We start from the raw sequence: 441 nt of genomic DNA, 5'->3' as shown, positions 1-441 counted from the left end.
TCTCACTCGTTTTCCTGATAACTGAACTTATAGCTCTGTTGGCTTTTAGAATGATTCAAAAGCTGAGCCGATTATTGTAAATGGGAATTCAATCCCCGAGACCAAGACTATATCAACAGAGAATGGAAGCCTGCCTGAATCTCAGGATAAGGATGTTCTTGTGGAAGGTCTTGGCTCTATTGTTGTCTATGATCAGTGGATTTCACCCCCTGTATCTGGTCTTCGCCCAAAAGCACGATATGAGGTTTTGACCATTCTTCTCTCAACTCATTAAAAATGTGATCTTCTACCATGTCATTCTCTAAACAAAGGGTACTGACATTTTTCAGCATGGAGCAGCAGTTATTCAGGACAAGATGTATATTTTTGGAGGAAACCACAATGGTCGCTATCTCAATGATCTTCATGTGAGCAAAACATTTTACATGCTTTTGCTGCCTT

General features: G+C 40.1%; 1 protein-coding gene across 1 annotated transcript; it reads left to right on the top strand.

The window, feature by feature from the left end:
• Positions 1–49: 49 nt before the first annotated feature.
• LOC111787291 (acyl-CoA-binding domain-containing protein 4-like) lies at positions 50–407 on the top strand (the record flags this gene model as incomplete). Its single annotated transcript, XM_023667343.1, has 2 exons — positions 50–244; positions 330–407. Coding segments are annotated over 2 exons (273 nt in total), but the record flags the coding sequence as incomplete, so codon positions are not given.
• Between the last annotated feature and the right edge of the window lie 34 nt (positions 408–441).

The sequence above is a fragment of the Cucurbita pepo genome, unplaced genomic scaffold, assembly GCF_002806865.2.
Source record: "Cucurbita pepo subsp. pepo cultivar mu-cu-16 unplaced genomic scaffold, ASM280686v2 Cp4.1_scaffold009276, whole genome shotgun sequence".
In the NCBI taxonomy this organism is placed as follows: Eukaryota; Viridiplantae; Streptophyta; class Magnoliopsida; order Cucurbitales; family Cucurbitaceae; genus Cucurbita; species Cucurbita pepo.
The sequence above is the reverse complement of the archived record's forward strand: the minus strand, read 5'-3'. Positions and strand labels throughout refer to the sequence as shown.